The following is a 25,345-nucleotide window of genomic DNA, read 5'->3' as shown; positions in this document are numbered from 1 at the left end:
AAGGGTACATTGATCACAAAACCTTAAGCAAAGTTTGTTTACATTTTTTTTACTAGTTTGTGAGTCTGATGTAATCTGTGGTTGTTCTCATTTCCCGTGATGAAGAGGTTTCCTTGCTTCAATGACCTAAAGTTTTCTGAAGGCACAGAAAAAGGGATTTATTGTCTCTGCACATCCTCCCAAGTTATTTGCTACAAGCAGGCAGCATACATTTTCAGCCAATATTTGGCCTGAAACAAAAGTTCCTTTGTTAAATTCCCTAACTACTGGGCGCACCATTACTAATAAGGTGCTGTCCCCTTCAGCTGTAGGGTAATACAGTAGCTTGGATTTATGTACAATATTATTTAAGTGCATTTTTAATCCTATCAGAGGAATGAGTGATAATGCTGGAAATGGGACTTTCAATCAAGAATCCTGGGGTAACTGCCAACTTTTCACTCCCCAAGATTGATGCCTTACCAAGAGCACAAAAAGATCGAAGACTGTCATTCTAATGTCACCCCCAAATACTCTCAGTCTTGATAAAGTTCAAGAGGTGCAGAGTAAAGCTGATTTTATTGTACATTAATGTCATGCATCAGTCCAACCTCAGGAAAGCATCCTTGGCTGGACCTTTCTCACACCAGCTTTCCTTGCAGTCTCGGAGTAAAAATGCTAAATTTATTGCTGAATAAGCTATTTTCATGCTGGGCCCAGGCCAACTTATTCATGAGTGTAGAGCTGGAACAGCACAGGTCAGGCAGCATCACAGGATCAAGAGGATCGACATTTCGGGCATAAGTCCTTCGTCGATTCTCCTGCTCCTCAGATGCTGCATGACCTGCTGTGCTTTTCCAGCTCCACACTCTCGACTCTGAGCTCCAGGATCTGCAGTCTTCACTTTCTCCAACTTATTAATGGGTTGGAATTCATTTCGATAAATTCCAGAGAGATTTTCACCTATCAGACAAGACTGCATTCAAACCCAGGTCAGAGGTGAAAGGTCATCATCTCCTGCATTGGCCCTTTGTCCCTCAGCCAACAGCACAGCATGTCAGGGATAAGATGGTGAAGGCATTAGATGCAATAAATGCTTTACTTTCTAGTTAGGATTATTACATTTCTTTTTTATTAATTAAATGAAATAAAAACATGGAAATGCAATGTTACTCAGAATCTTCATGTTATAATAAACAAAGTGATGGCATCCCTCCCCATCAGGATCTAATATTATGATGGGATATCAAGTAAAACATAGTGCTCCATTTTAAAAAAATTGAAAAGCAGGAGGCAAGTGGTGCACTGAACTTTTTTCATTTTCATTCCCAGTGGCTGTTTTAAGTAATAATATGAAATTGATAAATTATTCCAGCAACTTAAAAAGTTTGAATGTGTTTAGTTTGTGCCTCTGGATACTGGTTCCAATGGTCTGGCATTCAAAAATGTGCACATCGTACAGGGAAAAAAAATATTTTCATTACCATGACTTTGTCATAATAGGGTAATAATTTTACATTGTGGAAGTGAACTAAATATTTGAATTGAGGAGAAGGAAAAGGAGATAAAATCTATCTTTACAATCGATGGTCTGTTCTATTTCATTCATTGAACATTTTATGTCAGAAAAAGGATGGATTGGTGTGTTCTATAATGCATCGTTTGCAATGGCGTTTGACAAATCGCAGTGCCTCAACAGAGATGTCACAGTCTTGTACATTTAACATCTGAAGCTCAAAGCAGTTAGCGGCGACAATCTTTAAACCGCGGCCAGTGATGCTTTCGCAGGACTTAAGGCTCAGCCGCTTCAGGTTGTAACAGTTCAACGCTAAAAACTCCATGCCTGCATCGGAAACTAACGGACACTTCCCAATATCCAGGGACTTCAGTTTTGTGCAATTTTTGGCAAGGTACTCAATTCCATGGTCAGTTATTCCTTCACAACCCCGAGCGTTCAGATAACGCAGTTTGCTGCAATACTTGGCAATGTAACGGATACCCACGTCTGTGATCCTGCCACAGTGAGCAATGCTGAGATACTTCAGATTTGCTTCCAACTTTGCCACCTCTCTCATCCCAAAATCGCTTACTGCACGGCAGTCACTGACACTGAGTTCTTTAATTGTTGTGCAATAAAGCATCAGGTAGCGGAGGCCCTCATCTGTGACACGTATACACCTCCGCAGGTACAGGTGGGTCAGCTGGGTGCAGTGAGCTGCAATTGTATGCAACCCTTCGTCTTCAAGTACAAAGCAATCTGTCATGTTCAGGTAGCGTATGGAGATTTGTTTTCCATGAAGTGGAGAGAGTTTGATGGAAGCTTCCCTTGTCAGACTAATGCAGGTTATCTTGGAACAACCTAGACAAAATATAGAAAACAATGCTTTAAACCATTAGAACATAGCATCGCAGTACAGGCCCTTTGACCCTCGACGTTGTGCCGACCTGTGAAACTAATCTGATGCCCATCTAACCTACACCATTCCATTATTACCCATATTTATGTCCAATGCCCATGTTGGTAAGGGAGGATATTCAGTCCCTTGCGCGGGCGGACCTAGAGTCAGGGGATGTAGAGTCAGTGTGGATAGAGCTTCGAAACACTAAGGGTAAAAAGACCCTCATGGGAGTCATCTACAGGCCCCCAAACAGTAGTCTGGATGTTGGAGGTAAGTTGAATCAGGAGCTGAAATTGGCTTGTCGCAAAGATGTTACTACAGTTGTTATGGGGGATTTTAACATGCAGGTAGACTGGGAGAATCAGGATGGTATCGGGCCTCAAGAAAGAGACTTTGTGGAGTGCCTCAGAGATGGATTTTTAGTGCAGCTGGTGCTGGAGCCGACCAGGGATAAGGCGATTCTGGATCTGGTATTGTGTAACGAACCAGAATTGGTCAGTGACCTCGAAGTGAAGGAGCCGTTGGGAAGTAGTGACCATAATACAATAAGCTTCAATCTGCAATTTGAGAGGGAGTGGGTACAATCTGAAGTGACAATATTTCAGTTGAATAAAGGGAAATATGGAGCTATGAGGGAGCAACTGGCCAAAGTTCAATGGTATAATACCTTAACAGGGAAGACCGTGGAGGAACAATGGCAGATATTTCTGTGTATAATGCAGAAGATGCAGGATCAGTTCATTCCTAAAAGGAAGAAAGATCCCAGGAGGAGACATGGGCGGCCGTGGCTGACAAGGGAAGTAAAGAAGCATGTAAGGTTAAAAGAGAAAAAGTATAACTTAGCGAAGATAAGCGGGAAAACGGAGGACTGGGAAGCTTTTAAAGAACAACAGAGGATTAGTAAGAAGGAAATACGCAGAGAAAAAATGAGGTACGAAGGTAAACTGGCCAAGAATATAAAGGAGGATAGTAAAAGCTTTTTTAGGTATGTCCAAGGCAAAAAAATGGTTAGGACAAAAATTGGGCCCTTGAAGACAGAAGCAGGGGAATATATTACTGGGAACGAAGAAATGGCAGAGGAATTAAATGAGTACTTCAGATCTGTGTTCACTGGGGAAGACACAAGCAATCTCCCTGAGGTAACAGTGGCTGAAGGACCTGAACTTAAGGGAATTTCTATTTGCCAGGATTTGGTGTTGGAGAGACTGTTAGGTCTGAAGGTTGATAAGTCTCCGGGACCTGATGGCCTGCATCCCAGGGTACTGAAGGAGGTGGCTCGGGAAATCGTGGATGCGCTGGTGATTATTTTCCAGAGTTCAATAGAATCGGGGTTGGTTCCTGAGGATTGGAGGGCGGCTAATGTTGTGCCACTTTTTAAGAAGGGTGGGCGGGAAAAAGCAGGAAATTATAGACCAGTTAGTCTGACCTCAGTGGTGGGAAAGATGCTGGAGTCTATTATAAAGGATGAAATTACGGCACATCTGGATAATAGTAACAGGATAGGACAGAGTCAGCATGGATTTATGAAGGGGAAATCATGCTTGACTAATCTTCTTGAATTTTTTGAGGATGTAACTCGGAAGATGGACGAGGGAGATCCAGTGGATGTAGTGTACCTGGACTTTCAGAAAGCTTTTGATAAAGTCCCACACAAGAGGTTAGTGAGTAAAATTAGGGCGCACGGGATTGGGGGCAAAGTACTAGATTGGATAGAGAATTGGTTGGCTAATAGGAAACAAAGGGTAGTGATTAACGGCTCCATTTCGAAATGGCAGGCAGTGACCAGTGGGGTACCGCAGGGATCCGTGCTGGGACCGCAGCTTTTTACAATATATGTAAATGATATAGAAGATGGTATCAGCAATAACATTAGCAAATTTGCTGATGACACAAAGCTAGGTGGTAGGGTAAAATGTGATGAGGATGTTAGGGGATTACAGGGTGACCTGGACAAGTTAGGTGAGTGGGCAGATGCATGGCAGATGCAGTTTAATGTGGATAAATGTCTGGTTATCCACTTTGGTGGCAAGAACAGGAAGGCAGATTACTACCTCAATGGTATCAAATTAGGTAAAGGGGCTGTTCAGAGAGATCTGGGTGTTCTTGTCCACCAGTCAATGAAGGCAAGCATGCAGGTACAGCAGGTCGTGAAGAAGGCTAATAGCATGCTGGCCTTCATAACAAGAGGGATTGAGTATAGAAGCAAAGAGGTGCTTCTGCAGCTGTACAGGGCCCTGGTGAGACCACACCTGGAGTACTGTGTACAGTTCTGGTCTCCAAATTTGAGGAAAGACATTCTGGCTATTGAGGGAGTGCAGCGTAGGTTCACGAGGTCAATTCCTGGAATGGCAGGATTGCCTTACACGGAAAGACTGAAGCGACTGGGCTTGTATACCCTTGAGTTTAGAAGACTGAGAGGGGATCTGATTGAAACGTATAGGCTTATGAAAGGATTGGACACTCTGGCAGGAGGGAACATATTTCCGTTGATGGGGGAGTGCCGAACCAGAGGACACAACTTAAAAATACGGGGTAGACCATTTAGGACAGAGATGAGGAGAAACTACTTCACCCAGAGAGTGGTGGCTGTGTGGAATGCTCTGCCCCAGAGGGCAGTGGAGGCCCAGTCTCTGGATTCTTTTAAGAAAGAATTGGATAGAGCTCTTAAAGATAGTGGAGTCAAGGGGTACGGAGATAAGGCTGGAACAGGATACTAATTAGGAATGATCAGCCATGATCATATTGAATGGCGGTGCAGGCTCGAAGGGCAGAATGGCCTACTCCTGCATCTATTGTCTATTGTCTATTGTCTATTGTCTAAATGCCCTTAATGTCGGTGAGTCTACTACTGTTGCAGACAGGCCGTTTCACATCCCTACTACTCTGAGTAAAGAAACTAACCTTGATTTTTTTTTTCTCTTTTGTCTTGAACAGGATGACTGACTCTCCTGTTTCTTTTTTTTTTAATGCTGGCCCAGCTCCCTCAAAGCCAGCTCTCAGGGTGTCAGACTGCCTGACACTCCTTTTTTAATATTTTCGGTTTTTTTCTTATTACCCCTGCACTACTGCCTAACTGCGGTAGTGCTTATTTTTTCCCAGCAGCCATGTTGTGTGTGTGCAGGTGTGAGAAACTACTCTTGATATCTGTCCTAAAAATATCATTCACAATTTAAAGCTATGCCCCCTCGTGCTAGCCATCACCATCCAAGGAAAAAGGCCCTCACCGTCCACCCTATCTAATCCTCTGATTACCTCATATGTCTCCAATCATACCACTGAAGGCCATTCCAGATATTATTACATAAAAATTAGTTACATTATACAGCCTGTTCACCTAGCCATTTATGCTTGACTTGAGCCCACTTCCATCTTTCCTTTCTCAATCTTATTGGGCCTATCCTCCATTTGCTTATCATGCCTTCTCTTAAATGCATCTATGCTATCTGCCAGAACCAATCCCTATGGTAGAGAGTCACACATTTTCACCATTCTTTTGGGGTGTGGGGAGAGAAAGTTTATTCTGAGTTACCTATTTGATTTCATGGTTACTAGCTTATAATAATAGCCTCTTTTTCTAATCCTTCTCATCATTGGAAATGTGTCTACTCTATCAAGATACCTCAAAAACCTCCATTCGGTCACCCCTGTTTTCAACAAGAAAGTGCCCTAAGATGTTTATTCTTTCTTATTATCATCCTCTTAAATCTTTTTGTACTTACTTCACTCTCTGTCTCTTTTTCATAATAAGGCAACCACAACTCTTTGCCTGTGGCTCATACAAGGTCTGATACTAGATTAGAGTAACTTTTCTGCTTTATAATGCTATACCTCTGAAAATAAAGACTAAAGGTTTGTTTCATATGTTATGGCTTTATTTATCTCCTTCTATCAATTCTTGTATTTAAATTCAGGTTTTGTTTCTCCTCTACTTTTTACTTTCCAAGTAAAATGTATTCTTGCTTTTCTCACAAAATTCAATTCATCACATTTACCTGCCTTGAAATTCATTTGCCAACTACAGGATGTGCCCATCCTGCAAGTTTATTGATGTGTTCATGTGTTTGTTTGCAGTTCTCCTCAGTACTGACTTCCCAACAAATTTGTTGTCATGTAAAATTTCAGAAAATATGTTTTTGATTCCCAAATTTGAGCTTTTGGAGTTCTGCAGCACAGATAAAGGTCCTTTGGCCCATCAAGTCTGCGCTAGCCAAAACAACCACCTAACTATTCTAATCCGATTTTCCTGCACTTGCCCCATGGCCTTGCATGTCTTGGCAACACCTACACCTAAATATTTCAATCTATGGTACATCCTATATCTTCAAAATCACAAATTGTGAATTTGCCCATCTGTGCCAAATTGCTACAATTAACAATAAAAAAAACATCATTCATGGGTAAAAGTTATGCATCCGTGAGTTTTAACCTACTTTTAAACGAGCTCCGCACTCTCAAATTGCATGACTCGCAGGGGTTCTCTGGAATGGTCTATAATTTAATTAGTTCAAAGTGACTGATTCTATTCTTACCTATGTATTTGTGGCCAAAGAATCATTTGAAATGATTTCTCTTCCTTTGCCTGCACCATTACTTCTGGCACTCCTCTAAAGATCAATTCTTCACCTCCTCTTATTTCTCAGCTCCATGCCAACTCTTGGTGAAATCACTGAAAGCATGGCACTGGGTTTCTCAAATACGTTGACAACATCCAGTTCTATTTCATCACTACCTCTTGACTTGTCCATTGCAGCTAACTTGTTGTCTGACCTCCAGTACTGAATGAGCAGAAATTCCTGCTCCAAATGTTGTTCCCTATCAATCAATCCATTGCACTGGAACCAGTCCGAGATGAAACCACGGTGTGTACAACACTGCTGTCACAGTTGACTTAAAGATGACCTCCTGACCTCATTCATGACATCTCTAATTCTCCCCTTTGTCAACTCCACACTATTGTTCAACTTCATCCTGTCTCAGCTCATCTGCTCCTGAAAAGCAATTTTTTCTGCCCATGTTACTTTTAGACTCGACTATTCAAACAGTCCTGGCTACATTGTACTCTAAATAAAACTGGCACGTGTGAAACTCTGTTGCCTGTGTTCATAGCTGAAAGCAAACCCCAGCCCTGTATCATCCATATTGATTTCCAGTCAAGCAATACCTTGATTTTAAAATTCTCTTCACCCTGCCCTATCCTGTACAGTAATCTCCAACATCACAATTCTCCAGGATATGTGGACCCCTCTCATTCTGGCCTCTTGTGTATTCTCAATCATAAAGACTCCACCATTAGTGACTGTGCCTTCAGTAATCCAGGCCGCAAGCTCTAGAGTTCCCATACTATATTTCTCTACCCATGTTGTTGTCCTCCTTAATAAGGGTGCTGTGCCATTGTCCACAGGATACTGGTCTATCTAAAATGCCAGGAGGAACTCACTGTTCCAGATCCCCCATGCTATGGAGGTTTAATTCCATGGCACGTTCCTTGTTCAGGGGAACAGTTTGATTTACAACTAGGCCTTCGGGTCGGACAGGAGGTCAGCCCCTGATGACAGCACTAGGTAGAGCAGTGATTTGTTCAGGAATGGGACTGCATCTAAAGAGAAAATGCATCATTGTTGTAATATTGCTAGCTGAACAAAAAAGACAGATGATATTCCCTATCTGGAGTTGGTTAGCCCGGGTGACCAAATAGCTGATTTACAATGCAGAGTGATGCCAGCAGCAAGGGTTCAATTCCTACACCAGCTGAGATCACCATGAAATCTGTACCTTTTCAACTTTACCTCTCACCTGAGAGGTGGTGACCCCTCGGGATAGTCAACATGACTTAGTCCATGGGAGATCATGCCTCACTAACTTAATTGAGCTTTTTGATGTAACAAAAAGGAGTGGATATGATCAATATGGACTTAAGTAGGGTGTTCAAAAAGGTTCTGCATGGTAGACTGGTTAGCAAGTGTTGGATCACATGGAATACAGGGAGAACCAGCTATTTGGATAGAGAACTGGCTCAAAGGTTGGAGACAAAGGGTGTGGTGGAGGGTTGCTTTTCAGATTGGAGGCCTGTGACCAGCAATGTGCCACAAGGATTGGTGCTAGGTCCACGGCTTTTCATCATAAATTATTTGGATGTAAACACAGGAGGTATGGTTAGTAAGTTTGCAGATTACACCAAAATTGCTGGTGTAGTGGACAGCAAAGATGATTATCTCAGAGTACAAAGGGACCTAGATCAGATGGGCAGATGGGCTGAGGAATGGCAGATGGAGTTGAATGCGAGGTGCTGCATTTTGGAAAGGCAAATCAGGCAGGACTTATACACTTAATGGTTAGGTCCTGGGGAGTGTTGCTGAACAAAGAGACCTTGGAGTGCAGGTTCATAGTCCCTGGAAAATGAAGTCACAGGTTGACATGACAGGATTCAGAAATGCTTGAGGATTTGACAGGATTCAGAAATGCTTGAGGATTTGAACTTTAGGGAGAGGCTTAATAGGCTGATATTTTCCTTAGAGCATTGGAGGCTGAGGGGTGATGCAGGACATAGATGGGGTGAATAGCCAAGGCTCTTTGCCCAGGGGACCAGAGTTCAAAATTAGATTAGATTAAATGATTAGATTCCCTACTGTGTGGAAACAGGCCCTTCGGCCCAACAAGTCCACGCTGACCCTCCGAAGAGTAACCCACCCAGACCCATTTCCCTCCGACTAAAGTACTTAACACCACGGGCAATTTAGCATGGCCAATTCACCTGACCTGCACCATCTTTGGACTGTGGGAGGAAACTGGAGCACCCGGAGGAAATCCATGCAGACACGGGGAGAATGCGCAAACTCCACACAGACAGTCGCCCGAAGCTGGAATCGAACCTGGCTGTGAGGCAGCAGTGCTAACCACTGAGCCACTGTGCATAGGTTTAAGATGAGAGGGGAAATATTTAAAAGGGACCTAAGGGGTAACTTTTTCACGCAGAGGGTGGTGCGTGTATGCAATGAGCTGCCAGAGGAAGTGATGGAAACTGGTGTAAGTACAACATTTAAAAGGCATCTGGACGGGTATATGAATAGGAAGGGTTTGGAGGGATATGGGCCGGGTGCTGTTAAATGGAACTAGATTAACGTAGGGTCTCTGGTGGCATGGACAAGTTGGACCGAAGGGTCTGTTTCCGTGCTGTATATCTCTGACTCTATAACAAGTTCTCTCTCTCTCTCTCTAATGACAGAACAGCCTCTGGTCCTTCAGGACTTTTACTTTAAATATAGCCTGACAGACGTTTGAACCTTTACCTTCTGGATAAGAGCCAAAGCTTCAGGTAATAGGGCTACTGCCAACTCTAGTCAAGGATCCTTCAGTTACTACAGTTACCTGAAACATCCAGGTACTCCAGGTTGGGACACCGTGAAACAACATCGTAGAGGGCTTCATTCGAAATGTTGTAACAACCTGGCACTTCTAGCTGTCGCAGTTCAGGACAGCACTGAGCAATGGTGTAGAGACCTCTGTCTGTAAGCCGCCTGCAGCTTTGAACAATGACCGTTTCCAACATAAGGCACACGTTAGGTGTATCCTGACACAACCTTCGGGTCAGTACCCGGAGAGCTCTGTCCGCATTCATTGTTTCACCTGTCAGACGAATAGTCCTCCACAATCGAGAGTCCCAACACAGATTGTACCAGCGGCGACAAACTCGTGCACATCGGCACAGCTGGTTGGTAGGAAGGTGAGAAAACATCTGGATCAAGGTTTGGTCTGGTAGCTTGTCTATGGGAGCCTGTTCTTTCTGCAGTCTGGACGCTGGCCTGATGGCACACTGAGGTATAAAGAACAGTGGCTGGGAGTGGATCATAGCAGTGGTCTCTCCTGCAATTGAGGAAGATGATGTGGAGGATCCTTGGCCATTTTGAAAAGACTGCGCATTCTGAGGGCAGATCAATGCAGGGCTTGGTGTGCTCAACGTCCGCATACTCAAGTCTGAATCTGGAATACATGCAGAAAACCTGTATTAGTGAACAATAAAATTGGAATTACTCTAATTCCAGAGTGCCAGCTGTACCAGCATAACCTCTTGACAATAGTGTTCTCTCTATCTCATGTATTTACCTACTTTCCTCTTACATAAATCATCATATGAATAATCATTAGGTGCATATGTAAATTATAAATTTCATTCAACCATTTCTGTGCTTGTACTTTGTTCAAGGGAATGGTATCAGATTTACGACAGTTGAGAGTTCATCCACCTCTGCAGCAAGCATTACTGTTATTCCCTATGCTGCTGCTATGATGTTTTCATGATGTCCTCTGAGATGACTGTGCACCATATATATGTAAGGCAGAACATGATCTTAAAGCAACGACAACACCAAGTACCAAAGGTAAAAATCATCCACCTTGGCAAGGAAATGAGCAACTTCCATAATTCAAATCATTACTACCACTTCAAATGGATAAGTAGGCAGTGGATAGAAATTATTACAACTTACCCAACGAGACTACCAAGTAAGATGCACAAGAATGATTCCTGCCAATATGACTGTGCTGTTGGATCCAGATACCACCAGAAGGAAAGCCCCCTTCCCAAAGTGACAGGACTGAGAAGCAACAATTATTGGCAATTCATTGACTCAACTCCCCATTTTTCTGGAGTCAGTTTCATTACTTCCAGTCTAGCACTGGTCCAAGAACTGCAAGTTCACCAGAAGAGGTTGGCAAGGTGCGCAGTTCAAGTAGAAAGTACTACAAGAATAACAACTTAAGATATACCTTAAAAGAAGGAAAAACATAGAAAAGAAGAAAGGTTTATAGAACATAGAACACTACAGCACAGTACAGGCTCTTGATGTTGTGTTGATCTGAAGCCCATCTAATCTACACTATTCCATTTTCATCCATATGTCTATTCAATGACCAGTTAAATGCCCTTAAAGTTGGTGAGTCTACTACTGTTGTAGGGAGTGCGTTCCACGCCCCTACTACTCTCTGAGTAAAGAAACTACCTCTGACATCTGTCCTGTACCTATCACCCCTCAATGTAAAGCTATGTCCCCTTATACTAGCCATCACTATCCGAGGAAAAAGGCTCTCACTGTTCATCCTATCTAACCCTCTGATAAATGTCTCAATTAAGTCATCTCTCACCCTTCTCTTTAATGAAAACAGCCTCAACTCCCTCAGCTTTTCCTTGTAAGACCTTTTCTCCATACCAGGCAACATCCTAGTAAATCTCCTTTGAACCCTTTCCAACACTTCCACATCCTTCCTATAATGCTCCAAGTGTGGCTGCACCAGAGTTTTGTACAGCTGCAGCATGACCTCATGGTTCCGAAACTCAATCCCTCTCCCAATAAAAACTAACACACTATATACCGTGTTATCAACCCTATCAACCTGGGTGGCAACTTTCAGGGATCTATGTACATGGACATAGAGAGCGCTCTGCTCATCTACACTACCAACAATCTTACCATTAGCCCATTACTCTTTATGCCTTTTGCTCCTTCCAAAGTGAATCACCTCACACCTTTCTGCATTGAACTCCATTTGCCACCTCTCAGCCCAGCTCTGAAGCTTATCTACATCCCTCTGTACCCTGCAACATCCTTCAGCACTGTCTACAACTCCACGACCTTACTGTCATCCACAAATTTACTAACCCATTCTTCTACGCCCTCATCCAGGTCATTTATATAAATGGCAAACAGCGGTGGCCCCAAAACAGATCCTTGCAGTACACCACGAGTCACTGAACTCCAGGATGAATATTTCCCATCAACCACCACTCTCTGTCTTCTTTCAGCTCGCCAATTTCTGATCCAACCCACTAAATCACAATCAATTCCAGGCCTCCATATTTTGTGCAATAGCCTATCATAGGGAACCTTATCAATCGCCTTACTGAAATCCATATACATCACATCAACCACTTTACCCTCATCCACCTGTTTGGTCAGCGTCTCAAAGAAATTAACAAGGTTTGTGAGACATGACCTACCCTTCATAAAATCATGCAGACTATCTCTAATCAACTTATTCCTTTCGAGATGATTATAAATCCTATCTCTTATTACCCTTTCCAACACTTTATCCACAACTGAAGTAAGGCTCACTGGTCTATAATTACCAGGGTTGTCTCTACTCCCCTTCTTGAACAAGGGAACAACATTTGCTCTCCTCCAGTTTTCTGGCACTATTCCTGCAGACAATGATGACATAAAGATCAAAGCCAAAGGCTATGCAATTTCCTCCCTGGCTTCCCAGAGAATCCTAGGATAAATCCCATCTGGCCCAGGGGACTTATCTATTTTCACACTTTCCAGAATTGCTAACACCTCCTCGTTGTGAACCTCAATCCCATCCACTCTAGTAGCCTGTTCCTCAGTATTCTCCTCGACAACATTGTCTTTTTCCAGTGTGAATACTGATGAAAAATATTCATTTAGTGCTTCCCCCATCTCCTTGGTCTCCATGCACAACTTCCTACTACTGTCCTTGATTGGCCCTAATCTTACTCTAGTCATCCTTTTATTCCTGATATATCTATAGAAAGCTTTATGGTTTTCCTTGATCCTATCTGCCAATGACTTACCATAACCCGAAATGGCTCTTCTTAGCTCTCTCTTTAGGTCTTTCCTGGCTAACTTATAACTCTCAAGCGCCCTAACTGAGCCTTCACGTCTCATCCTCACATAAGCCTTCCTCTTCCTCCTGACAAGAGTTTCAACTTCTTGAGTAAAGCACAACTCCCTCACTCGACCACTTCCTTCCTGCCTGACAGGTGCATACTTATCAAAGACACGCAGTAGCTGTTTCTTGAATAAGCTCCACATTTCAATTGTGCCCATCACCTGCAGTTTCCTTCCCCATCCTATGCATCCTAAATCTTGCCTAATCACATCCTAATTGCCTTTTCCCCAATTTTAACTCTTGCCTTGTGGTATATACCCACCCCCTTTCATTGCTAACATAACCAAATTGTGGTCACTATCACCAAAGTGCTCACCTACCTCCAAATCTAACACCTGGCCGGGTTCATTATCCAGTACCAAATCCAATGTGACCTTGTTGGCCTGTCAACATACTGTGTCAGGAAATCCTCCTACGCACATTAAACAAAAACTGACCCATCTAAAGTACTAAAACTGTATTATTTTCAGTCAATATTTGGAAAGTTAAAGCCCCCCATAACAACTAACCTGTTACTTTCACTCCTATCCAGAATCATCTTTGCAATCCTTTCCTCTATATCTCTGGAACTATTCAGAGGCCTATAGAAAACTCCGAACAGGGTGACCTCTCCTTTCCTGATTCTAACATCAGCCTATACTACATCAATGGACGAGTCCTCAAACGTCCTTTCTGCTACCGTTATACTGTCCTTGGCCAACAATGCTACGCCTCCCCGTCTTTTACCATGTTCTCTGTTCTTACTGAAATATGTAAATCCTGGAACCTGCAACAACCATTCCTGTCCCTTCTCTATCTATGTCTCCAAAATGGCCACAATATCGAAGTCCCAGTTACCAACCCATGTTGCAAGTTCACCCACCTTATTGCGGATGCTCCTGCACTGAAGACACACATCAAACCACCTTGAAACCTCTTGTGACCTTGAAACCATATTTCTGACCTCACTACTCTCAGACTCCTGGACACTGGAAGTACAATTTAGGTTCCTATCCCCCTGCTGAATTAGTTTAAACCCTCCCAAAGAGCATTATCAAATTCCAAGCCCCCAACCCACACCACTCCCAGGATATTGGTTCCCCTCTGGTTCAGGTGTAGACCATTCCTGTTTGTAGAGGTCCCACCTTCTGCAGTAAGAGCCCCAATTATGCAGGTATCCAAAACCCTCCCTCCTGCACCATCCCTGTAGCCTCATGTTCAACTCCTCTCTCTCTCTATTCCTTGCCTTGCTAGCACGTGGCACGGCAACAAACCAGAGATAACAACTCTGTTTGTTCTAGCTCAAAGCTTCCACACTGGCTCCCTGAATTTCTGCCTTTTCCTACCTATGTTGTTGGTGCCTATGTGGACCACAACTTGGGGCTGCTCCCCCTCAAGGATCCCGAAAACACAATTAGAGACTTCACTAACCTTGGCCCTGGGAGGGAACACACCAACTGTGAGTGTCTCCCATTCCCACAGAACCTCCGATCTGTCCCCCTAACTATGGAGTCCCCAATGACTTATGCTCTGCTCTTCTCCCCACTTCCCTTCTGAGCAACAGGGACAGACTCTGTGCCAGACACCTGTACTGCATGGCTTACCCGTGGTAAGTTCCCACCACCCCCACCAGTATCCAAAACAGTATACGTGTTATTGAGGGGAACGGCCAGAGGGAATCCCTGCACTGTCTTCTGGTTGCCTTTCCATCCCCTGACTGTAACCCATCTGCCTTTTTCTTGTACCTGAAGTGTAACTATCTCCCTGAAACTCCTTTCAATAACCCCCTCTGCCTTCCGAATGATCCTAAGTTCATCCAGCTCCAGCTCCAGTTCCCTAACACCGTTTTCGAGGAGCTAGCGTTGGCTGCGCTTCCCACAGCGCAGTCAACAGGGACACTAGTGGTGACCCTTACCTCCCTCATTCTGCAGGAGGAACATTCAACTGCTTTAACCTCCATTCCTACTATTCTCAATTCCCAAAGAGACTATTGAAAATTAAAGAATAAAATAAAACTAGTTACTTTACCAATCCAGTGCACAGAAGTCTTTTTTTGGTTAGAGGAGGATGATGTGTGGGCGATACTACCCAAGAAGTGTTTCGGGTAATGCAACCGCCCAGATATATTACTTCACTTACTCAGCAGGATTCGGGAAGGTGGTGTCTCAGCAGCCGAAGGAATGGCCCACCAATTATGGAGCCATTAAAATTGGAGCAAATAAAGGCGTTTGAAGTTAATTGGTCATGTAGTTGGAACAAAAAAAATCATTATGTTGGCAACAATTCTTTATAAATTTCACTATTTCAAATCTTGTAATGGGTAAAACAAAATACAAGCTAAATAAATGCAGACACTGTATCAGGATGGACAAGGCTGCAATCAGGTTTGGTGGCTGGGTAAAAAGTGACAAAGGTGGGTGAGGGTGTCGCAACTTGGGGAGGATGCCCCTGATGTGCACACCTCTGCTTCCTTCCTGCTTTTTAACCAAGTTGGATTAAAACCAACTGCTTAGTCAACTGTGTGATAACATCAGTATTATAATATTTGGGACAGTTGACTTGTTAGTGAGCTCAATTGTCATTTGATTTTTTTTCCTTTATAAGTGGCAGCTGGCCTGCAATGTTGGCACCACTCTTTTATGGGAAGGGTAGGGTGGCATAAAGTCGGTGGGCTAGCTGCTGGACATATTTTCACATGTCGTTCTGCCTAAAACATGCTATTTTGTGGGTGGGGGAGGTGCATTGCAGCCTAGGAGTATAGGCATTTATTCCTAGAAGAATGCTAGATTATGTGGAGTGGTTAGGTGAATAGGTGATGTGAATCAAAGTTTTGAAAATATTACCAGAAACCGATAGGATATATTGAGACAAAATGTAAATTAAAAACAAACAACTACAGATTCTGGACATTTATAACAAAAATAGAAATTGCTGGTGAAACTCAGGTCTGGCAGCATCTGTGGAGGGAAAGCAGAGGTAACACTTTAGATTCATTCAAAAGAAGGGTCACTGGATCCAAAATGTTAACGCTGCTTTCTCTGCACAGATGCTGCCAGACCTGCTGAATTTCTCCAGCAATTTCTGCTTTTGTTGAGGGAAACTGATTTGATGAGAGGTTTAAGACTGGGAGCTGCAATTAAATACTTTCAAGAGTGAAATAGAGGCTAAAAGTGCTAGGAGTATTCCAAAGGTCCGGAGAGCATTGGTGGAGAGGAATACAGCACGGCTTCAGGTCCCATGGATGGTGGAAACCAGGTATAAAAACACCAAGGCAGCCAGCACGTCAATTTCCTGCCCAAGTTTCTGCATTGCCCATTTGTGCTGATGAGGGCCACAGAGTTACACACACAGCCAGTCAGGTTGGCCTGGATAGCCTTATTAAGTACACTTAAGTATCTGAATCAGTGCTAATTTCTCAATCCACCAAGGAGAATATTTAATTACATGGAGGAAGGCTTCCAATGGCAAGTAAAGAAGGCAGCAGTCTCTCCATCCTAGAGGCTCCCTGTCTTCATTCCTAATGAAGAGCTTTTCCCCGAAACGTCGATTTTCCTGTTCCTCAGATGTTGCCTGACTGACTGTGCTTTTCCAGCACCACTCTAATCTAGACTTTGATCTCCAGCATCTGCAGTCCTCACCTTTGCCTAGCATGTCTGATTGTGTGCTTTCTTTGGAAGAACATCCATTCTATAATCCCATACTCCCAAAACCTTACAGTGATGCCCTGACTGATTTGTTTTTAAAGATGGTGGGAGATTGTGGTCGTTCCCCTCAACAATAAGTATACCGCTTTGGATACTGTTGGGAGGGTCGGCCTAGCAGGGGTAAGCTGCAGTGACCGGGTCTCTGGCACGAGGTCCGGCTCTGAGGCCCAGAAGGGAAAGGGGGAGAGGAGGAGAGTGCTAGTTATAGGAGACTCTATAGTCAGAGGGACGGACAGGCGGTTCTGTGGACATGGGTGAGACTCTCGGATGGTTTGCCGCCTCCTGGGTGCCAAGGTTCAAGTCGTCTCGGACCGTGTCTTCAGAATCCTTAAGGGGGAGGGTGTGCAGCCAGAAGTCGTGGTACATATTGGCACCAACGACATAGGTAGGAAGAGGGGTGGGGAGGTCATTCAAGAGCTCAGGGAGTTAGGCTGGAAGCTAAAAGCTAGGACAGACAGAGTCATCATTTCTGGGTTGTTGCCGGTGCCACGTGACAGTGAGGCAAGGAATAGGGAGAGAGTTGAACACGTGGCTGCAAGGATGGTGTAGGAGGGAGGGCTTCAGGTATTTGGACAATTGGACTGCATTCTGGGGAAGGTGGGACCTGTACAAACAGGACGGGTTGCACCTGAACCAGAAGGGCACCAATATCCTGGGGGGTAGGTTTGCTAGCACTCTTCGGGGGGGGTTTAAACTAATTTGGCATGGGGATGGGATCCGAACTTGTAGTCCAGCAAGTAAGCTAGCTGTGTGTCAGGATGCCCAAGACTGTAGGGAGGCTGTGGAGAAGGTAGCACTGACAGGGACTACTTACGGACACAGAGATGGGCTCAAGTGCGTATACTTCAACGCAAGGAGTATCAGAAATAAGGTGGGTGAACTTAAGGCGTGGATCGGTACCTGGGACTATGATGTTGTGGCCATCATGGAAACGTGGATAGAAGAGGGACAGGAATGGTTGTTGGAGGTTCCTGGTTACAGATGTTTCAGTAAGATGGGGGGGGGGGTAAAAAAGGAGGGGGGGTTGGTGTTGCTAATTAGAAATGGTATAACGGCTGCAGAAAGGCAGTTTGAGGGGGATCTGCCTTTGGAGGTAGTATGGGCTGAAGTCAGAAATAGGAAAGGAGCAGTCACCTTGTTGGGTGTTTACTATAGGCCCCCCAATAGCAGCAGAGATGTGGAGAAACAGATTGGGAAACAGATTTTGGAAAGGTGCAGAAGCCACAGGGTAGTAGTCATGGGCAATTTCAACTTCCCAAATATTGACTGGAAGCTCTTTAGATCAAGTAGATTGGATGGGGCGGTGTTTGTGCACTGTGTCCAGGAAGCTTTTCTAACTCAGTATGTAGATTGTCCGACCAAAGGGGAGGCCATATTGGATTTGGTACTTGGTAATGAACAAGTGGTTAGTTGCTAGTGGGTGAACATTTTGGTGATGGTGACCACAATTCTGTGACTTTCACCTTGGTTATGGAGAGAGATAGGTGCGTGCAATGGGGCAGGTTTTACAATTGGGGGAAGGGTAAATACGATGCTGCAGGACAGGATCTGAGGAGTATAAGTTGGGAGCATAGGCTGTCAGGGAAGGATGTCGTTCAAATGTGGAACTTTTTCAAGGAACAGATATGACGTGTCCTTGATATGTATGTACCTGTCAGGCAGGAAAGAGATGGTCGTGTGAGGGAACCTTGGTTGACGAAGAAGGTTGAATGCCTTGTAAAGAGGAAGAAGGAGGCTTACATAAGGTTGAAAAAACAAGGTTCAGACAGAGCGTTGGAGGGATACAGGATAGCCAGGAGGGAGCTGAAGAAAGGGATTAGGAGAGCTAAGAGAGGGCATGAAAAATCTATGGCGGGTAGGATCAAGGATAACCCCAAGGCCTTTTGCGTATGTGAGAAACATGAGAATGACGAGAACGAGGGTAGGTGCGATCAAGGACAGTAGTGGGAGATTGTGTATTGAGTCGGAAGAGATAGGAGAGGTCTTGAATGAGTACTTTTCTTCAGTATTCACAAATGAGAGGGACCATATTGTTGAAGAGGAGAGTATGAAACGGATTGGTAAGCTCGAGGAGATACTTGTTAGGAAGGAAGATGTGTTGGGCATTTTGAAAAACTTGAGGATAGACAAGTCTCCCGAGCCTGACGGGATATATCCTAGGATTATGTGGGAAGCAAGAGAGGAAATTGCAGAACTGTTGGCAATGATCTTTTCGTCTTCACTGTCAACGAGGGTGGTACCAGGGGACTGGAGAGTGACGACTGTTGTTCCCCTGTTCAAAAAAGGGAATAGGGATAACCCCAGGAATTACAGCCAGTTAGTCTTACTTCGGTGGTCGGCAAAGTATTGGAAAGGGGACTGAGGGATAGGATTTATGAGTATCTGGAAAGATACTGCTTGATTCGGGACAGCCAGCACGGATTTGTGAGGGGTAGGTCTTGCCTTACAAGTCTTATTGAATTCTTTGAGGAGGTGACCAAGCATGTGGATGAGGGTAGAGCAGTGTACATGGATTTTAGTAAGGCATTTGATAGGGTTCCCCATGGTAGGCTTATGCGGAAAGGCAGGAGGCATGGGATCATGGGAAGTTTGGCCAGTTGGATAGAGAACTGGCTAACCGGTCGAAGTCAGAGAGTGGAGGTAGATGGTAAATATTCAGTCTGGAGCCCAGTTACAAGTGGAGTTCCGCAGGGATCAGTTCTCGGTCCTCTGCTGTTTGTAATTTTTATTAATGACTTGGAAGAGGGAGTCGAAGGGTGGGTCAGTAAATTTACAGGCGATACGAAGATTGGTGAAGTTGTGGATAGTGAGGAGGGCTGTTGTCGGCTGCAAAGGGACTTAGATATGATGCAGAGCTGGGCTGAGGAGTGGCAGATGGAGTTCAACCCTGTCAAGTGTGAGGTTGTCCATTTTGGAAGGACAAATAAGAATGCGCAATACAGGGTTAACGGTAGGGTTCTTAGTAAGGTGGAGGAGCAGAGGGATCTTGGGGTCTCTGTTCATAGATCTTTGAAAGTTGCCACTCAGGTGGATAGAGCTTGTAAGAAGGCCTATGGTGTATTATCGTTCATTAGCAGAGGGATTGAATTCAAGAGTCATGAGGTGATGTTGCAGCTGTATAGGACCTTGGTAAGGCCACATTTGGAGTACTGTGTGCAGTTCTAGTCGCCTCATTTTAGGAAAGATGTGGAAACTTTGGAGAGGGTGCAGAGGAGATTTACCAGGATGTTGCCTGGAATGGAGAGTAGGTCGTACGAGGATAGGTTGAGAGTGCTAGGCCTTTTCTCATTGGAACTGCGAAGGATGAGGGGTGACTTGATCAAGGTTTATAAGATGATCAGGGGAATAGATAGAGTAGAAAGTCAGAGACTTTTTCCCCGGTTACAACAGTGTTACAAGGGGACATAAATTTAAGGTGAAGGGTGGAAGGTATGGGGGGGGATGTCAGGGGTAGGTTCTTTACCCAGAGAGTGGTGGGGGCATGGAATGCGCTGCCTGTGGGAGTGGTAGAGTCAGAATCATTGGTGACCTTTAAGCGGCAATTGGTTAGGTACATGAATAGGTGCTTAAGCTAGGACAAATGTTTGGCACAACATCGTGGGCCAAAGGGCCTGTTCTGTGCTGTATTGTTCTATGCTCTATTGGCTTCACCTTGAAGGACACTTGCAAGTATTTAATCTCTATTCCCCAACTGCTGCACTTTAAAACTGGAACGCGTTTGATTGGCTCTGCAGCTACAAGAGCACATCTGCCATCCTTAACTGGACACAGAATCTGTCACAATGCAAATTAAAGGGAGACCATGAATTATCCCAAAGAGTCCTTTCTAAGGGCATGTTCAGGACCTGGAAACTATCTAGACTTCTTCCTCCCTCCCTTGAAATGAAAACTCAGCCTTTTAGCTCTCATTGTTACTACAGACTCTCCAGGACTAATGAACATTTCCACCATTTTCTATTGCTATTACAGACCTCTAGCATCTACAATATATTGCTTTCGGGATTGAAATTGACAAACATTGCCAAAATTTAGAACTTTCTTCTGTGAAGCGCGATGATGCTAGGACAGTTGTTAGTTCTAAATCTGAGACTGGCAGATATTTATTAAGGGCTACTGTGTTAACATCACAACCCTATCAGTGCGCAACTTTCATTGTTTGTCTTTAATACTTGAGACATTCATGGACTAAAAATGATTTTAAAAAGGACAGCGCTGACCTAAAATGGCTGTTGTGAGCATCTGCCAAACCCTGGCAAATACAATACCAGCTGCCTTGGAATTACCATTTCAATTGTAACTCAGCAAGGTATCAGGAAATTCTCTTGCTTTCCTCACATTCGTATGATGAATGCACATATTGAGAACTGAAAAGTTGTCTACAACTATCTTGCTCAAAGTGAAACAATGACACAGACCCTAGAATCCACACAGGAATACCGTATTAACAGCAGCCTTAGAGCAAAGAAAGAAAGAAGGTGACATGGATTGATAAAAGAATGGACAATGGAAATTCTGTGTCTGTCAACCTCAATCTGAAGAGACTCGAGCTAGTGAAAAACCAACTTGGAATAAAAAAACAACTCCCTTCACTGTGAACTCAAGATCAGCAAAATTTGGCAATGCTAAAGACACAGGACGTGGCTAAACAGCTGGACTCTTGTCTTTTCATTCTCACAACCCAATCTGCAACCGCATTTTCTTTTACCTTCCTGTCTTTAAGAAATACCCTTTCCATCAACTCCACTTCTTTGTAAGCCCATTCTCTGTACCTGTGTGTGTATGGTTATTTTTGTTGGAGCGCATAAGGTAATAAAATTTCACCGTCTTTCACTCAAGAAAATCTTGGAACTGGCTCTCCTTCATTTTTGATCTGGTTAGCTAAGTTTAATTGAAGTATGATAGCCACATGGGGAAATGCACAAAATAAAAACTGTTGTGACTGATGAACAGGGGTTAAGAAGAGCAGCACTATAACCCCTCCTAACTTGGTCAAAACATTGGGGTAAGGTTCTGTATGTAGAGTTAGACAAATGTACAAAAGATCGGACAGATTGCCAAGTGGAATTTTGATGTTCTAGTGATAACAGGAACCTGGGTCAAGGAAGGGTGAGACTACCTGTTAACTATTCCTAGACAGAAGATTTTCTGGAAAGATAGAAAAGGAAGGAAAGCAGGAAGGATGGCAGTACTGGTTAAGGAGAGCATTGCAGTGCTGGAGAAGGAGAATGTCTCACAAGGTCCAAACATCGAACCAATTTTACTTAAACTAAGGAACAAAGAAGGGACAATTACATCCCTCAGTGTATTCTATAGGCCATCAACCTGTAGAGAGGACATAAAAGAACAAATCTGCAGGCAAATTACAGAGATATGCTAACATGACAGAGTAGTTATAATGGGAGACTTCAATTATTTAAATATAGACTAGAAGACTTCTTGGGCAGTGAAGGGAAGATATTCCTGGACTGCATGCAGTTAAACTTCCTATAGCAATATGTTTCCAGTCCAACAAGAAAGAATATACTATTGGACCTGGCTGTTGAAAAGGAGGTGGGTCAAGTGAATCAAGGGTCAGTTTTGGGAGCATTTAGGAGACAGTGATCATCAGGTGCAGCAAGATGGTGGAGAATGCAACAATTCAGAGTGAAAAATAATCAAGTGAAATTCAATGAGGCAAGAACAGAGCTGAGTGGAATGTGGTTCACAGGGAAAAAAAAAAGAGTAACTGATGAATTTGCCACCTTCAAAGTGGATATGGTTTGGATGCAGTCAAGAAATATTCCTTCAAATGGGAAAGATAGAACAAACAAATCCTGGATGACAAAGGACACAGAAATTAAGATGAAGGAGAGAAGGTGTGCATATGTAAAATGTCAGTGAGAAAATAGAGAATGAAGAGGAATATTCAAGGTTCAGAGGGGAGGTGAAGAAGTAATTAAGAGAAGTAAAGAGGAATTATGCAAAAGAATTGGCATCCAACATAAAGACACATTCTAAAGTTTCAATAAAAGGGTGATAAAAGGAGCAGGGCTGATTAGGAATGAAGAAGGGGATTTAAACTTGGAGGTAGAGGTCTTGTCTGAGGTATTAAATGAATAATTTGCAACTCTCTTTATCAAAGAGAGAGAGATGGTACCCAGGCTAGTGGTGACAGAGGGAACTCAGTTCACTAAAAAAGTCCAAATTTGATAGGTCAGAAGTGTTGGATAGACTGTTTTTTTAAGGTTAACAAAGCATTGAGGCCAGATGACATGCTTCCAAGGATTTTGAAGGAAGCGAGAGCAGAAATTATGGGGCACTGGCCACACTCTTTCAGTCTTCCCTAAACTTGGGGAAGATGCCAAAAACTGGAAAATTGCAAACATTATGGCCTTGTTCAAGAAAGATTGTAAGGAGAAGCTCAGTAATTACAGACCAGTCAGTTTAACTTCAGAGGTGGTGAAACTTCTGGACATAACCAATCATTCAGGATAGCATTAGTAGTTACATGGAAAAAAACAGGTTGATTAAGAGGAGTCAACCTGGATTTCTAAAGGGGAAATCATGCTAAATTAACTTGTCGGAGTATTTGAAAAGACAGCAAAGGCCTCAATGAAGGTAACACTGCCTATGTAGTGTACATGAAGTTTTAGAAGGTGTTTGATAAAGTGCTACGCAACAGACACGTGAGGCACGTTATAGGTTATGGAATAAAAGGGTTTGTGTCAACACAAGTACAAAATTGACTGAGTGACAGGCAGAGTAATGGTCAATGGATATTTTTCAGGTTGGAGGAAGGTTTGTAGTAGAGTTCCCTAGTGACACTGAATACAAGAACAAGGAAGTGATGTTGAACTTGTAAAGATGCTTGTTAGATCTCAGTTGGAGTACTGTGTACAGTTCAGGATGCCACATCACAGGAAGGATGTGAATGCATTAAAGATAGTGCAGAAGCAGTTGACAAGAATAATTCCAGCGATGAAGAACATCAGATACGATGGCAGATTGAAAAGGCTGAGACTGTTCTCCTTGCAGAGAAGGCTAAGAGGAGACCTGATTGAGATTTTCAAAATCATGCGTGGTCTAAACAGAGTAGAATCGGTGAAGCTGTTTCTGCTTGTAAAAGAAACAAGAATGGATAGGAAAAGAATAGAAGGATATAGGACAAGTGCATAGATGTACATTTTGGCCGGCATGGACCAGTTTGGACCAAAGAGCCTATGTCTGTGCCGTAGGACTTTATGACTTTAAGAATGATAGAGTATAGAAATGAACAAATGAAGCAAGGGAGATCTGAGAGGAAATCTTACACACGGTGACTTGTTAAAGCATGGAATGCACTGCCTGGAAATATGGTGGAGGCAGATTCAATTGATGCAGTTAAAGAGGCATATGGATAATTTATGGACAAAAGTACCATGGCAAGAGTATGGGGAAAATGAAGGAGATTGGTAATAATGCTCATTAAATGAGTTGGTTTAGGCATAATTACTGTATGGCCTTCTTCTGCACTGTAAAACCTCTCAATGATCTAATTGAATAGCTGAGAAAGATTAAAAAAAGCCTACTTCTGTTTATAAATCCCTGTAGAAATAATAGCGATTGCTAATCCACGTGATCATCTCAATCGCTGCTTCCTTGATAGAAACACAAAAAGACATTAATTGCTTTATTGTTCAAATGTGCCTACCTCAGACTTAATGAAAAATTACCATTACAGTAGTTAGATCAATTTGAGAATATACAGTTGACTTATCTACATTATGACTATTCTTGCTTTTGGGGTTAAGAGGTAATATATTTTGCAGTTTCATTGAAGACTTTAAGTAGGCCAAGCATTTAAAATACTTCAGGAATGTTTCTTGTTACTTTTTCTAATGCCATGTGCTCCTCTATTCCTTGCTGTTTTCTCAAAATTTATGTATGTCTGGCTTTACAATAAATAGGTAAAGTCAGTCATGCAGTAAAGCTGGAATGAGCTCCTGAACTACCTGCTGTTCTACAATATGATTTTATAAGGCTGGGTATCATTGCTGCTGTATTACTTATGGCCCTATAATTATTATTACATACTGCCTCACAGTGCCAGGAGCCCGGGATCAATTCCGCTCTTAGGTGACTGTCTGTGTGGAGTTTTCAGTTTCCCTGTATCTGGGTGGGTTTTTCCCGGATATTCTGGTTTCCTCTCACAGTCCAAAGACTTGCAAATTAGGTGGACTGACCATGCTAACTTGCCCATAATGTCCAAGGATGTGCAGGCTGGACGGATTAGCCATGGGAAGTGAAGGGTTACAGGGATAGCGTGGGTCTGGATGCAATGCTCCTAAGAGGGTCAGTGTGGACACGATGGCCTGCTTCTACACTTCAGGGACTCTATGATATGAAAAGAAATGAAGTGCTGATTCATTGCTGCATACCCAATGTAAAATGACCCTTGTTTCTACATGCACCCATATGTATTTATCTTTCCCTTCATGTGATTAGCATGTTTTGTTGCAAGGATTGAAATCATTTCATGGTCATATGTTTAAGAATATGCAACATTAAGAAGTGAACAAATTGAATTTCTTTTTGATACAATTACAATAGCTACTAACTTTTGATCTTGTGAGGTTATCAAAA

General features: G+C 43.2%; 1 protein-coding gene across 3 annotated transcripts in view; it reads right to left on the bottom strand.

Moving 5' to 3' along the window:
* Positions 1 to 1,088: 1,088 nt before the first annotated feature.
* fbxl7 (F-box and leucine-rich repeat protein 7) overlaps positions 1,089 to 25,345 on the bottom strand; it is a 348,767-nt gene continuing 324,510 nt past the window's right edge. For all 3 annotated transcript variants that reach the window (XM_072575192.1, XM_072575191.1, XM_072575193.1), the window contains 2 exons: positions 9,744 to 10,355; positions 1,089 to 2,338 (listed from right to left, as the gene is read on the bottom strand). In XM_072575192.1, coding sequence (XP_072431293.1) covers positions 1,602 to 2,338; positions 9,744 to 10,355 — 1,349 coding nt within the window. In that variant the 3' untranslated portion in view covers positions 1,089 to 1,601. The remainder of the gene's footprint in view (positions 2,339 to 9,743; positions 10,356 to 25,345) is intronic.

The sequence above is a fragment of the Chiloscyllium punctatum genome, chromosome 8 (assembly GCF_047496795.1).
Source record: "Chiloscyllium punctatum isolate Juve2018m chromosome 8, sChiPun1.3, whole genome shotgun sequence".
NCBI classification, from domain to species: Eukaryota; Metazoa; Chordata; class Chondrichthyes; order Orectolobiformes; family Hemiscylliidae; genus Chiloscyllium; species Chiloscyllium punctatum.
This window is presented reverse-complemented; position numbering and strand designations above follow the sequence as displayed.